This window comes from Lonchura striata, chromosome 12, assembly GCF_050655825.1.
Source record: "Lonchura striata isolate lonStrDom1 chromosome 12, ASM5065582v1, whole genome shotgun sequence".
Taxonomy (NCBI): Eukaryota; Metazoa; Chordata; class Aves; order Passeriformes; family Estrildidae; genus Lonchura; species Lonchura striata.
Window position 1 is genome coordinate 243,128 of NC_140714.1, and position 14,349 is coordinate 257,476.

General features: G+C 46.2%; 2 protein-coding genes across 9 annotated transcripts in view; one reads left to right on the top strand and one right to left on the bottom strand.

Annotated features, from left to right (window-relative positions):
* Positions 1-3,215: 3,215 nt before the first annotated feature.
* Positions 3,216-5,566, bottom strand: LOC144247002 (uncharacterized). The gene is made up of 2 exons (XM_085590230.1): positions 4,930-5,566; positions 3,216-4,813 (listed from the first exon to the last, which is right to left on the bottom strand). Exons 1-2 carry the CDS (start codon positions 5,184-5,186, stop codon positions 4,537-4,539), a joined length of 534 nt encoding a protein of 177 aa, XP_085446356.1. The 5' UTR covers positions 5,187-5,566; the 3' UTR covers positions 3,216-4,536.
* The window catches only part of NR2C2 (nuclear receptor subfamily 2 group C member 2), a 39,136-nt gene continuing 28,899 nt past the window's right edge, over positions 4,113-14,349 (top strand). For 3 of the 8 annotated variants that reach the window (XM_021542537.4, XM_085590222.1, XM_085590223.1), the window contains exons 1-3: positions 5,566-5,787; positions 7,544-7,627; positions 8,900-8,999. The gene's annotated coding sequence lies outside the window, so the exon portion shown is untranslated. Of the gene's footprint in view, positions 4,398-4,589; positions 4,729-5,565; positions 5,788-7,543; positions 7,628-8,899; positions 9,000-14,349 lie in introns of those variants that run through there. The other 5 variants (XM_021542538.4, XM_085590220.1, XM_085590219.1 and 2 more) reach the window with 5 other exon arrangements.

A 14,349-nucleotide genomic window follows, 5' to 3' on the forward strand; every position in this document is an offset into this window, starting at 1 on the left:
TATCCTACTTAATGGGAGGAGCTACAACGTACTTAGCAGCAGGTGCGTTTGAAATTGACCAGCACTTAAATCCTTTCTCAGCTAAGGCTGGGAGCAGTTCATTCTTTCCAGGCAGGAACTGCGGCCTGAGGAGAGGCCCCCTCGGGCCAACACGTGCTCCGTGGGGAGAGCAGCCCGCTGTCCCGTGGGGAGAGCAGCCCGCTGTCCCGTGAGGGGGACAGACCGTGCTCCGTGGGGAGAGCAGCTCGCTGTCCCGTGAGGGGGGCAGACCGTGCTCCGTGGGGAGAGCAGCCCGCTGTCCCGTGAGGGGGACAGACCGTGCTCCGTGGGGAGAGCAGCCCGCTGTACCGTGAGGGGGGCAGACCGTGCTCCGTGGGGAGAGCAGCCCGCTGTACCGTGAGGGGGGCAGACCGTGCTCCGTGGGGAGAGCAGCCCGCTGTCCCGTGAGGGGGGCAGACCGTGCTCCGTGGGGAGAGCAGCCCGCTGTATCGTGAGGGGGGCAGCTCGCTGTCCCGTCAGGGGGGCAGACCGTGCTCCGTGGGGAGAGCAGCCCGCTGTCCCGTGAGGGGGACAGACCGTGCTCCGTGGGGAGAGCAGCCCGCTGTCCCGTGAGGGGGGCAGCTCGCTGTCCCGTGAGGGGGGCAGACCGTGCTCCGTGGGGAGAGTAGCCCGCTGTCCCGTGAGGGGGGCAGCTCGCTGTCCCGTGAGGGGGGCAGACCGTGCTCCGTGGGGAGAGCAGCCCGCTGTCCCGTGAGGGGGGCAGACCGTGCTCCGTGGGGAGAGCAGCCCGCTGTCCCGTGAGGGGGGCAGACCGTGCTCCGTGGGGAGAGCAGCCCGCTGTCCCGTGAGGGGGGCAGCTCGCTGTCCCGTGAGGGGGGCAGACCGTGCTCCGTGGGGAGGGCAGCCCGCTGTCCCGTGAGGGGGGCAGACCGTGCTCCGTGGGGAGAGCAGCCCGCTGTACCGTGAGGGGGGCAGACCGTGCTCCGTGGGGAGAGCAGCCCGCTGTACCGTGAGGGGGGCAGGTCGCTGTCCCCTGAGGGGGGCAGACCGTGCTCCGTGGGGAGAGCAGCCCGCTGTCCCGTGAGGGGGACAGACCGTGCTCCGTGGGGAGAGCAGCCCGCTGTCCCGTGAGGGGGGCAGACCGTGCTCCGTGGGGAGAGCAGCCCGCTGTACCGTGAGGAGGGCAGACCGTGCTCCGTGGGGAGAGCAGCCCGCTGTCCCGTGAGGGGGGCAGACCGTGCTCCGTGGGGAGAGTAGCCCGCTGTCCCGTGGGGAGAGCAGCTCGCTGTCCCGTGAGGGGGGCAGACCGTGCTCCGTGGGGAGAGCAGCCCGCTGTCCCGTGAGGGGGGCAGACCGTGCTCCGTGGGGAGAGCAGCCCGCTGTATCGTGAGGGGGGCAGCTCGCTGTCCCGTCAGGGGGGCAGACCGTGCTCCGTGGGGAGAGCAGCCCGCTGTCCCGTGAGGGGGACAGACCGTGCTCCGTGGGGAGAGCAGCCCGCTGTCCCGTGAGGGGGGCAGACCGTGCTCCGTGGGGAGAGCAGCCCGCTGTCCCGTGAGGGGGGCAGACCGTGCTCCGTGGGGAGAGCAGCCCGCTGTACCGTGAGGGGGGCAGACCGTGCTCCGTGGGGAGAGCAGCCCGCTGTACCGTGAGGGGGGCAGCTCGCTGTCCCGTGAGGGGGGCAGACCGTGCTCCGTGGGGAGGGCAGCCCGCTGTACCGTGAGGGGGGCAGACCGTGCTCCGTGGGGAGAGCAGCCCGCTGTCCCGTGAGGGGGGCAGACCGTGCTCCGTGGGGAGAGCAGCCCGCTGTCCCGTGAGGGGGACAGACCGTGCTCCGTGGGGAGAGCAGCCCGCTGTCCCGTGAGGGGGACAGACCGTGCTCCGTGGGGAGAGCAGCCCGCTGTACCGTGAGGGGGGCAGACCGTGCTCCGTGGGGAGAGCAGCCCGCTGTACCGTGAGGGGGGCAGACCGTGCTCCGTGGGGAGAGCAGCCCGCTGTACTGTGAGGGGGGCAGCTCGCTGTCCCGTGAGGGGGGCAGACCGTGCTCCGTGGGGAGAGCAGCCCGCTGTCCCGTGAGGGGGGCAGCTCGCTGTCCCGTGAGGGGGGCAGACCGTGCTCCGTGGGGAGAGCAGCCCTGAGGAGGGCAGCTCTCGGTGCAGCTCGCCCTCCCGGCAGGACCTGCGGGATGAGGACAGCAGCCCTCCATGAGGAGCAGAAGGGCAAGCAGGAGCTGATGTGTGCCGGCTGGAATCCCCCACCCCCTGAGGGCTGGATGGGAGAGGGGTGAAATTACACTTGGCAGAAAGCGGTGGCTACAGAAGGTGGTATTTTCGTTTTTGATTTTCTCACCATCCACATCCATTTTAACCGGCAGTTAGACATATTTCCCCCAAGTCTGCTTTGCCCACGACAGTAATTGTTGATTGCTCAGTCTTTATCTTGACCTATGAGCTTTTTCATGTCATTTTTCTCCCCATCCTGCTAGAGAAGAGATGGGGAAAGTGAGTGACTGGGTTATCATGTGGCTGCAATCCAGTCAGCTCACCACAGTGCGGTAGATAAATATAACTATTTTCTTTGCTGCCAGTCTAGTTATTAACCTTGACTTGTAATCTCAGTTCTCTTTGATGTTTTTAATCTCTGGCATAGTCTATTAATTTCTCTTCAGTCATAGCTAAAGCAAAAAAGCAGTTTTTACTAACACTCCTTTATATAGCTGTGGATATAAATTTAGCAAATTTCACCATTATCTAATACAATCTTGCTTATTTAATAAGTCAAGAGCATACATGGTAGTTCTAAACTTCATTGAAATTGTTGCAAAAACCACAGTGAAATTTGTCACAATGTTAATGCAGCTTTCTTCAGCGGTGGAGCTGTACAGCAAATATGATTGCTCTCCACCAGAGCTCAGAGTAAAACTGCTGCAAAACTTCCTCCTGGTTCCAGAAACAAGGAAGATGGAGGAAACAAACCCTCCTGCCTTCTAAACCTTTCCTCAACTTGCCCATCAGGAAATACTGGGGGGGGGGGGATGGGGAAGCAGCCATTCATATTTAGCTTTAGCATTTTCCATGTATTCAATCACACTTTTATAGTATATTTTATGAAGTTAAAAGAAAAAAATCTGCTTCTAAAGGTATGCACAAATCCATTTTTTGAGAATTTGAAAATTCTTCATGTATTTTACCCTACAGTAGTGAACACCCACAATGAAGACATTTTTGAAGCATTTTCCTTTATTTGTGTATTGCAAACACATCTGCACATCACATGCTTTAATAATTCTTGTTCTGTGAAAGTAAGACTGTAATTCATAGGTCTAGTACATTAATCATACCCTTACCTCAAAGAGCCATTTCTAAGAAAAAACTACAATCTTCCAAAAAAAAAAAAAATCATTATATTGACTTTGTAACTATTAAGTCAACAACACCTCGTTTCTGTGATTGTTGCATTCAACTGGTAGGTCTTCCGTTTTGTTTCAGGCGTTATCTTATTAATCGAACTGCTTCTTAAATTAGCTTCTGTAAAAATTGTAAGACTCAAGGGAAACCTACTAGAAGCATTAAAAACATTTTGATGAGAGTAGGTTAAGAAGTAGCTAGTTATGACAAGGGGTGAACATCTGTTAGCCTGTGAGAAGACAAGCACTGAAACGTGGTAAATTCCTACACCACCTCAGCTACACCCGAACCTGTTTCGTGCCTATCATTGTGTATTTGAAGGCACAACATACCTCACAGCAAGCTTTGCCGTAAGAGCCCTAATCAATGACATTGAATTTACAAAATTAAATAAAAACTCGACAGTCTGGCGGTGGCGTTTGTGAGAGCTTGCTCTACTGTGAGCCCACCTTTGATTGTATCGTCAGCGAGAACCAAGGTACACCTGTAACATCAATACCATCAGCGCACTGGACAGCCACCGCCAACCCGCTACCTCGGGCTGCCAGCTCCTGAGGAGCCTCCCGAGCGAGAGGAACAAAGGCGGTGAACGTACCTTCCCCTCGCTGCGCCGGAGGCCAGGGTCCTCCCGGCACGTCCCCGGCACGGCCGGAGCGGTGCAGGGCTCGGAAGGCCCAGGTAGCCCGGTAGCCCCTCCCCGTCGCCGGCCCCGCCCCGCGGGGGATGGAGGGGCCGCGGCCGGGCTGGCGCTGGAAGAGGAAGCGGGACCGCGCTACCGGGCGGCGGCGGTGGGGTCACGAACTCTGACCTGTCACAGGGCACGGCACACATAACAAAACACCCCCGACCCCAACACAGCCCCGGCCCCCTCCCCTCCGCGGGCCCCACAGCCCCTTGCAGCCCCCGCGGGGGGAGGGAGGGCCGCTGCTGGGCACCGGCCTGCCCGGGCCCGGTCGGGTCACCGCCACTGCACCTTTGGCGCCCATTCCTGAGGTAAAAAACATTTTTTAAAATTGAAGCGGCCTGGTGGGTTTGTTTCGTGGGGGCCAGGACGAGGGAGGGGGCGCGGGGAGGCGGCAGCGGGCCCTACTCTGGACACCCCCGCGAGGGGAGGGGTGGGGTGACGGTGGGTTTAGGGGAGGGGGATTGCACGGCTCCGGTATTTGTCTGGTAAGCGAGCACCAGCCGTGGTCTGGCCTGGTCTACAGCTCCTGGAAAGAGGAAACGACCACTGTGGCGTGCTGGGTCGATCGGCGAGGCAGTCTGGTGCCGGAGCCGCTGTTTGCAGCGTGGGCCGGCTGAGGTCGGGGCTGGTCCGGTCGCGGTGAGCAAAGTCTGCTGTCCAAGGGGTGTAGGGCGATGGTCGCGGTGATGACGAGCGCGGGACACACAGAGGCAGAAGATGGAGTCTGAGCGGGCGGAGGCGGCGGCTTGAACCCGACCCTTTTACCTTTGCCACCGGGAGGGCGGAGGGGAGGGGGCGGCGGGTACTTTGCATACGGGGCTGAAACCGCCGCCATCTTACCGGCCGCTTCCACACTGCCATGCCTGGGTCTCCTCTAGGCGGATACAAAGCTGTACCGGAGGGGAAGGGAAGGGGCCTAATGGCGGCGGCAGCAGCCCCGCCTGGGCTCTGGCGGGCGGCCAGCACCGCCATCTTGTGCTCAGTGAATCTCCGGGGGGCTCTCCCTCTGCTCGAGGGGCGGTACCGCCGCTGTTACAAGCGGGTGGCTCGGCCAATGGGCGATCTGCGGGGGAGCGCTGCGCCTGTCCTGAGGTCATTGGTCGGGCCGGGGGCGTGGCTCGACGACGCGCCGCGGGGAGCTGTTGAAGGCTCTTCAGCGGCGGATGGGGCGTGGCGCAGCCAATGAGGGTGCGGCGCGCGTGGCTCAGCCAATGGGGGCGCGGCAGGCCCGGCGCGGCCTGGCCGGGGTCGGAGCGATGCCGGCGCCGCTCGCGGTGCTCCTGCTCGGCCGGCGGTGTCGGGTTGTGGGCCGGCGGCCGGCGGTGTCCGGGTGTGGGCCGGCTTCCTGCTGCCTGGACAATATACGGGAGACTGCCGACAGGGCTGTACCCGCTTCTCGCCCGTCCTGCCGATGGCAGCCTGCTAGAGGCCGCTTGGTGTAGCCGAGTCGGACTCAGCGTAAAGAACCTCGTTTCATTAAGACAAAGGAACAAATTTCACTAAGTTTGAATGCGGCCTTTTGCCGTGTCTTGTCAGTAGAGCCATACCCTTAGAACCTCTCAAGTAGAATTTATGACTTGCTTCTGAGGTTGCGCTGCATCTTAGGGAAACACTAGTGATTCTACGCTGTGTTTTGGACAATGTATACTAAGCTGGCTGCCACCCTATTATGCTGAAAATAATTTCCTGGTGCTCAAGGTGCTTCTTCCTAGTTTTTAAAATTTCACCTCTTGTGTTGGTTTGGGGGCTTTTGTTGTGGCTGCCTTACAAACTGTTGCTCGGGGCTTTGGCTAGGAAGCTGATTTTGCCTTCTGAGAGCTGACACCATTAAGAAGCTTGTGGCTGTGTATAGTCTCTGTGCTCAAAGCGGGATTTGATCAGATAGCTTCAGCTTAAGGTTCTTCTATGAAGGTTGAAAGTACAAAAAGCCTTGGTGGTAACACCAACAATAGCATATCTGTCAGACTCACTCTATTGCAAACACTTGTGTTTTGTGTCTCAGAAAGGTACTGTTATGAACAAAGTATCTCATCTGAAGGGCTTCTGTCATAAAGCGCTAAGAAAACAGTATATTATGAGCATATAATTATGCTTCTTGTGCTTCTTGCTGAATATTAAAAAAAAAAAAGAGGAAACACTGAAAAGGAACCATTGAACAACTAAGAAACCATCCATAAGCTGAGTTTGGTGGAAATGGTTCATAGTCTTAATCAAGTGCAATACTTCAATAAAATAATGACAAGCTCTAGGAGAACCTAGTGTAAATACAAATTCCATGGGGATGTCTCAAGTTTGATTATGCATTATTACAAATAATCTTTACTTGACATATACAAAATTATTTTCACATTTGTCGCAATATAAGTGAATCAATTTAATGTAACAAATTCTGACATATTTAACAATGTTAACTTTGTAGAAGTTACATTTGAATGAGTGGTAGAGACATGCATACATTTTTCTGTTATCTGTGTTGCTATTGTTTGTTTTATTTTTAAAATTTATATTAAATGACTGCTTTGCAATTTTAAGGAGGTTTCCAATGAAACATCAAATGAGCCTGCCTTCAGGAATGCCTTTTGATTACCTACACTTGGATTAGAATCTGAAATCTAGCCCTGTAATTAGCAAGTCACAATTAAAAACTGAATGCATTAATTGAAAATCTTAATTAAATTTAACTTTGAAGAAATATACCCCTAATAATGATAATTAAAAATACATTGAAAGTGGTTTATAATTGTTTCTTTGTCTTTGATTTCTTTGTAATTTTTTTAACCCCTGAAGTTGAAGGTGGAATTACTTGGAATAGGATAAAATTATTGCAGTATTTTCTTCTCATTGTGATAATAGTATCACATTATAATAAAGAAATAGTTTAAATAATGGAAGATACATTTTAGATGTAACTGTTTATTTCCCTTATTGTGTAAGATTACTCTTAAGAATATGGATGAACGTGGTGATTTGATGGAACGACTCAATGAAATTCTACGCCAAACAGCATTCTTAGCTTGCTGCTCCCTGGTTCAGCATGTGGCAAGGCATCTCCTGCCTGAGCTGAAGAAAGTGACTTTGAGATCTATGAATTGCACAAACTGCATTAGTACTTGACTTTGAAATTAGTCCTTTCTCATTTATGAAATTCACATCTCTTTTTTACAGCTTAAATAACAGAGTGGAAAGAGTATATTAGAGGCTTAATAAAGTAAAAGAACAACTGTACCTCAGCAGTTTGAACAGCATGGTTCCAATATGCATGTCCCATATATGTATATGTGTGTGTGTGTATGTATATGTGCACACACACACATCAATGGCATCTTCTCTTATTTGCCAGATATTTCAAGCAGAATTGTAAATTTTCAAAAAGTCGTAGCAGAGCTTTCTTTAATACTAAGAAAGATCCCAAACTTTTGTGCCTGATGGAAGTTGCTGGCATCTTTCCAAACAGGTTCTCTAATGGTCTTGTTTCACCATGGCAACCAATATGGAGGTGCTGGCTCAGCAGGTAGTGGAGACTCAGCAGGTGGCTGAGGTGAGTGACAGATGATATCACAAGAGTTGGTATATGAGATTTTGAAATTAAAAACTTATTAGGGAGTTCCGCTGTTTGCAATTAAGCATAAATGGAACAGAAGATCTTTAAAGAAAAGTGCTGCTTTACACTTGGGGACAAGCATGAAACCAGTGCAACTGGGACACATTTTGTTCACCCTACTTTGTTCTGGTGGCCCCCATATGAAGAATATGAAGAATGCAAGTAGAAAGTTCAACATGAGCTATAGAGAAACTTGGCTGTATTATGAATTGTTTAAAAACTTAATACAGCAAAATTTCTTGTCATTTAATCCTTAGATTGACCATTTGGGACATGGAAAGCTTCTGCATCTAATTGGAATTGTAATCTAGATCCACCACAGTATTTGAAGTTACCTGTTTTACTTATGCACTATAGTGAATTTACAGCAAGCTGGTTACCTTAAATCAGTTTTTATATTTTCTGCCTACGCTTAAAGAAAAAAAGCACAAAACCTACTTAAAGGGATATTAAGTGATGGCTTGATGCATATCCATTGAAGCTTGGATGCTCAACAGCTAAAACGTTTAAATCAACTCATAAACACAAACTGCAAGTGTTCATGGCCATAGAAAATAATTTATCTCCCTCGCTATGCAAATTTCAGTCAAAAAATAAACTAGATCTTTTGTCTGATTAAAATTACTTTGTTTAGTATCCTTGAAGTTTACTGTGATTTTTCGTATGGTTACGTAATTAAGGGATTTAATAAATAATAAAGGGCAAGTGGGCTGAGAGACCTCTGTAGAAGAGGCCACTTTTCAGTCATTAGTTTGGAGTTTTCTTTCACCTATTGAGCTAAGATTACAACTGTATATTAAAAATATTTTTAGTTCAAAAAGTCATCCTATATAAGTAGAAAACATAAGTTAAATTCTATTTTTAGAAGTGGATTTGAGATTCCCTAGTTAGAAGTACATTTTTGAAAAAGAAATTTCATTCTTTTTAGCATGGAAAATGGCCTAGTCAGTGTCCTGGAATTAACATCTATGGAATAGTTTCACAAAACTTCCTAAGTTTCACAGTGAAAACCAACAAGAGATCTTTTACACTAGTTTTCTGTACCAGGTATAAATTTGGTAAGATGCATTTTTAAAAAACACTTCCAAATATATTTGGAAAGAGAAACTTGTAATGGAAATACCGACAAACTTTATTTTGGTAGAGGTTGGGTGCTGTAATAACATCTCAAGCACATAAAATATATGACATTTGTAATTCCTCGTGCAGGAAATGCACCGTGGTAACATAGTGTGATGGTTGTATCATGCCACTGGAGAGATTGCTCCATCTCAAGAGTGTATGAAGCTCTGTGATTTCTTCCTGGCCGGTGGGTAAATAGAGGGCTTCATCTCTTTATAGTATTCAGCCACTGCTTAAATTATATGCCTGTCCACTGTGTAACACCATGAAAATGTTATTCATGGAAAACCAGTTGTAAGCAGCATTATCTCGTTAGGAATTCATTACTACTATGACCATGTTAATACTGAATCATTTCTGTATGAATGGCTGGCTGCCTGCTATTTGTGTTTTTCTGTCAGTTTTCAATACAGGTAAATACATAACTAGTTTTCTTTAAATATGCTAGAATTCTATATTTGTACTCACCATATATTAGAGAAAATGTAGAATCAAACTTGGCACTGGCTTTAGAAAATGAGAGACTTTCGGAATATCATATTTTTAATTGATGAAAATTAAATGGAAGAAGCGGGTCATTGATGATGCATTGAATTTCAGGTTATGAACTGTGAGAGAAGTTGCAACCGGATGACCTAATGCAAATATTAGCAGCTTTACCTATATTGGTATCACTTTTTCAACATAACTGCCACATATGTAGTGCATGAGTTTATTGCGAACTGCAATGCCGAGCACCAAATCAGACTGTCATGCAAGTAGGATACATTGTTTCTCTTTCTTGAGCAATAGTTCATCAGCTTTTTCATGAAACTGAATGTTTCATAGAAGTTGCTGAGTGCGCTCCAGTGTTGCATGTATTTTTGTACTTATTCTATTTTTAGGACTTTTAAAAATTGTTCTTGTAATGGTTTCAAATGGTTTCACTGCTTTTGATTGTTTCTGCATTATATAGTGTCACTTGATTAAATTTTTTTCCAATTGTGCATTCCTGAACAGATTGGATGAGAGTTCCATTTTTAGTGTTTGAAGTTGCCATTACTTACAGTTCATGAAACTGAAGAACAGAGTGCAGCTAGAGGATTCAGAGGGAATTTCAGCAGTTTCTTCTCATCCTGAGCAGCTCTTGAAAAGCAGGAAAAATATTTATGCCTTAATGCAAAAATAAGTAATGCTGCTTTTCTCAAGCATTTATTTAGTACTGTCACTGTGCAATATGCAAGTGGCCTAGGTACAGTCCCAGTACCAGCTTAGATCTAACTTAAATACTGTTTAAGAAAAATGTTTGTTTTTAAAGTGGAGGTGCATTCCATGTGTAGTACCTGTGATTTTAATGCATACTTTTTAAAATTTTTAAACAGAGCTGTTGTGGGTGGGGTGGGGGAGGAAGGGGAGGGAATGTGTGGTGGTGGTAGAAATAAGGGCTATTTCATCTTTCCAACAGCAGCTCTGGTGTAAACAGGAATCATTTTTAGTAGTTGCTAAAACTGTCCTTGGCCAGCTCCCTGGCAGCCACAAACTATTCCCGGTGCATCCTTTTTCCTGTCAGAGGCTACAGGGAGAGAGTCACATGAGGTGACTGTTGAGCCCTGTGCTTCCTTGGTCTTGTTTATGGCAGCTGCATTGCTGGAGAATTTTCAGTTCCCTCAGTGTCCTGATAGGAAACCATCAAAGTCTGGAGCCTTTTGGAAAGCATGTTTTCCCATGGAGCTCAAAAAATACTGGATATCCTTATCACATAAAATATTTTTTTGACCTTCTTCAGACATCTCTGACATGTTACATCATAAATAGTTCTGCAGTTCAGATTTTGGTCCAGATGAAGCCAGTGTGCTGGAAAAGGAGAGTGGAAACACTGTTGTTCTGATGGAACAAGTTTTTACTTTGTTTTAAGAATTAATGAAGTGTGACGTAAGACCCTTTATATGTAATATTTTATTTCTATCATTGGCCACTTGCTCATTTCTGATGATTCTTCAAAGTAGACTTTTGATGCAAAGTCTTCTCAAACAATTTTTGGTTCAAATACAGCTTTTCTCAAGTTCCTGTTAACGGTAAAAGACCTAGGCATACCATGAGCCTGAGAAGTATCTCACAGAACGTGCAAATGTGAGTAAGGAGATCATATCTGGTTTAGGCAGTTTGCAGCATTTGAACTGAAGACTGTTGCCAGATGCGGCATAGCTGCTGGTGTAATAGAAGTGTGGGGTGTTACATAAGAGGTGGTCTGAGATTTTCTTTAGCACGCAGATGTGCTGTTTCTTCTGTGATTGTTGCCTTTTTATGTGCTACAAAAACAAGATTTTGCACTGGCATCTTATTAGGGCAGTTAAACTAGAATTTTGCTAGTGGTGAATTTGACTTTTATCTGCCATCCTACAAAGGACCTCTTGGGAGTGGTCAGGAGAGCTAATTCCAAGGAGAATAACTGAAACCTTTTTTAGCTGTGTCTTTAGCCTGTGAAAGAAATATACTTGGATATACATTTTTTTTGCAAAAGCCTATTATTAATTTAGTAGCAAAAATACTAATTAGGAAAAATATCTATGGACGAATAAGTCTTTCTGATTTGATTTCAGTTGCAGGTGTAAAACTTGGTACCATATTTTTCATTTAAATTCTTCATTTGTTTTATGCGTGCAGTTAAAAATTTTTGGTCTGTGATTGCTTAATTATGCTTTAATTAATATAGGAAAGAGAATATAAATTATTGCCTCTGAAATTGATTTACACATTATATATTCAAGCAATACAATTACTTTGGCTTTTACTGGAGTGAATATAGAAAATGTTTTTCCACTTAAGTTAGAAAATGGTAGAGGCTTTAAAAATTTCTCTCTATGTGGCCAATGGATTATTCCTTCAATTTATTTCTGAAATACTACTTTTATAATCATATATATTATATAGTGTGGTAGAGGGAAATAAGCTACAGAAAGTATTGAAAATTTGGTTAGGACAAATATTTATTATATAGGTATATATATGCTCATACAAACACACATAGATGCATGTGTACATGATGGGCAAATAAGTAAGTTACTGTACAAACATGACTATATGTCTATGAAGAAACCTTATTCATTTCTTATGACATAAAATAATGAAGTGCTTGGAGAAACTTAGCTTCAAATTACTGATTTTATATATACATATTTATTTTATATATATACACCCATCTACTGGAATTTTAATATTTCATCTAAAATTTAGAAACTGAAAAAGTAGAAAAAATAAGGTATATATGCAATTATATATATTTATGTTTTAAAAGGGGAAAATTATAATAATTTAAACAGAAGAAACCAAGTTGAATTTTGATAGTCTTCAAAATGCACCTAATTGCCAAATACTTGTTTTTAGCTTAATGATGAAAAAAGTAGATGCATAGGTATTTAAGTATATTTTTGTATTTCTTGAGCTTTGTGCAGATTTTCTATGTCACTTTAGGTAAATCATTATTAGTTTCGATAAACTTCAACATAGGAAATTATTGCTAGTGGTACTTACTTGTTTGAGAGCCCAAGCAATTACATTCTAGATACAAGTAATACTTTCTTCTACGCTAGATCACAGTTAGTTGACCTAACATTTATGGTGTAGCCCTGCTGTAAATACACTCCCTTAGGTAATTAAGTATAGAGTTTTTAGAGAGATGTACAATATACGATTATATTTTCTGTCAAGTGCTTAATTTTAATAGTGACCATATTTCTTTGCTATGGAGTCCTTGAAATCAGAAGAAAATACCAATGCTAACAAATAAGTTATTGATTTGCTGCAGAAGCTTTTGTAGTGGAAATCTACTGGATTTTGTTGTATATTGTTAATAAGTTTATTGTTGTAAAACCTGTCAAGTACATGGTCACACTCTCAAAATATCATGTACCATAACTAACAAATTTAACTTTTGAAAATCATAAAAATATTTCCTGTTTTCACCCATTTGTCAGCTTTCACTTGAGCCTCATAAAAATGTTTTGTTGTGGAATTAATTTTTAAAGCTAAAGATGCTTTATAGGAAATTGAATGTATTTTCCTTTCAATTTTGCCAATTTAAAATTAATTTTCTAGAGTGAGATCACATGGCATGCACAGGACCAGGGAATCAGGCCTAACTAGCATGGGTTTAGGAAAGGCAGGTCCTGCCTGACCAGCCTGATCTTGTTTTATGGTTAGGTGGCCCACCTTGTGGATGAAGTAAAGGTTGTGGATGTGCCTACCTTTATTTCAGCAAAGCCTTTGACGCTGTCTCCTGTCTGATTCCAGGACATCCCTCTGGCTGCACTGGATGTCTCGAGACCCTGGCAAGAAGTCAAAAACACCTGTGGTTTCAATTTTAGCCCGTAGCAGAGGCTGCCAACTCTGTGTGAGGAATTACAAACCACAAGGGTTTGAGTAGTGTAATGGAGGAATTAACGCAGGGTGGAAAAGTAGAATTTTGGGGTTTTTAGAATGTAATTCAGGGGTACAAGATGGAGGAATCTGGGCATGTCCTAGCCTTTTTGTCCTTCTTCTTGTCCTCCATGTCTTGCTGTGATGGTGACACTTTTCTATTGGTTTAGGATAGGGACATGCTGTCCAACATAGATGTTAGATATTGGTGCATTGTTATAAACAGACTGTATGTAACTTTTGATATAAAAAAGTGCCAAGAGGGCACGCCAGACTGCCATGGCTTCTGTACTAGGCGGACCTTGGCAGGTCAGAGAGAAAATATTATAGATAAGGAGAAATAAACATCTTTGAAAACTCGACTTCACGTATTTCAGACCTCTTCTTTGGCTGCTGGGCTAGGGGAACAAGGACTTTCACATTGTTGGGGTCTCACCAGCTGACCCTGAGAGTCTCCCAGCACTGTCTCAGTGAGGCTGCGGCCCATGACTTGGACAGGTGCATCTTTGTGGGCTTAAGAACTGGCTGGGTGACTGGGGCCAGAGAGTGGTAGGGAGTGGTGCCACATCCACTATTCAGTCACTAGTGCGGTTCCTCAGGGCTCAGTTTTGGATGATCTGGATGAGGGGATTGAGGCCAAGGCCAACAATGTCAGGTTCAACAAGGCCATGAGTCCTGCTGTTGGGTCACCACAATCCCACACAGTACCCCAGGCTTTGGGCAGGGTGGCTGGAAAGCCACTCAACAGGAAAGGACCTGCAGATGCTGGTCGACAGTGCCTGAATGTGAGCTGGGTGTGCCAGAAGAAGGCCAGTGACATCCTGGCTTGGATCAAGAACAGCATGGCCAGCAGGAACAGGGTAGTGACTGTCGCTCAGTACTGGCCACTGGTTATGCCACACCTCAAATCTTGGGGTCAGTTCTGGGCCCTGCAGTACAAGAAGGACATTGAGGGGCTGAACTGTGCCTAGGAAAGAGCAAAAGAGCTGGAGAGTCAGTCATTGAGGAGTGGCTGAAGGACCTGGGTCTGTTAGACCTGGAGAAAAGAAGGCTTAGGTGGGACCTTTTCAATCTCTACGACTCCCTGACTGGAGGGGTGGAGTCAGGTGGGGGACAAAAGGAAATGGCATCAAATTGTGCCA

Coding starts and splice junctions, on each gene's coding strand:
- LOC144247002 (XM_085590230.1), bottom strand. CDS start 5,186: ATGACCTCAGGACAGGCGCAGCGCTCCCCCGCAGATCGCCCATTGGCC. Junction 4,814..4,929: donor TGGCAGTGTGGAAGCGGCCG/GTAAGATGGCGG, acceptor CCGCCCGCTCAG/ACTCCATCTTCTGCCTCTGT.